The sequence below is a fragment of the Penaeus monodon genome, chromosome 25 (genome assembly GCF_015228065.2).
Source record: "Penaeus monodon isolate SGIC_2016 chromosome 25, NSTDA_Pmon_1, whole genome shotgun sequence".
NCBI classification, from domain to species: Eukaryota; Metazoa; Arthropoda; class Malacostraca; order Decapoda; family Penaeidae; genus Penaeus; species Penaeus monodon.
The window spans coordinates 6,400,026-6,400,645 of NC_051410.1; the positions used below are offsets into that span (position 1 = coordinate 6,400,026).

General features: G+C 35.5%; 1 protein-coding gene across 1 annotated transcript in view; it reads right to left on the reverse strand.

The window, feature by feature from the left end:
• LOC119589512 (peroxiredoxin-2-like) overlaps nt 1–620 on the reverse strand; it is a 14,256-nt gene continuing 13,636 nt past the window's right edge. Inside the window, exon 5 of the mRNA XM_037938113.1 lies at nt 1–283. Within this exon, the coding sequence (XP_037794041.1) occupies nt 201–283 (83 nt within the window). The 3' untranslated portion in view covers nt 1–200. The remainder of the gene's footprint in view (nt 284–620) is intronic.

The following is a 620-nucleotide window of genomic DNA, read 5'->3' on the forward strand; positions in this document are numbered from 1 at the left end:
TTAGACATAGGAACTTGCAGAAAAAAAAATATATCGCATATAATGACTAGTGCCCAAGCATCCATAACCACCTTGTAACATAAAAATAAAACTCAAATTCATTCTCTCCAAGTCGGAGGGAACAGCGGATTCTTTCCATCAAGTTCTTTGAGTAAGACCTTTGAATGTTTAGACGACTCAGGACACACTGTACGAATGCACTACTTCGATGCCGAGGTCCCTTTCTGCACTGGGCAATGGTTGGAGAGGCCCTCGTCTCCTGGCTTCCAGCTGCCCGGGCAAACTGCAAATCGGGAGAAGAACGATTAAAACAAAAATAGGGTAAATGAAGAATTATTATTATGATGAGGTGGAATCAATAACCCATTTTACAGAATTATTGTTATGATCATATTGTATTAATACTAGTTTCGAAGTATTCTTCGTTTCTAAAATAATGGTCAAGACAACACCCGGAAAAGTGGTCAATGTCAATAAATATTTCATAGAAATTACATGACAAGATGCATAATTCATACACATTCATAAAAAGAATGTGGTAGTTTGTTAAAATCCACGTATGATATCACGTGCAAAAAAAATTAATTAATTAAACAATCAGTATTCCAAAATCTAGATTA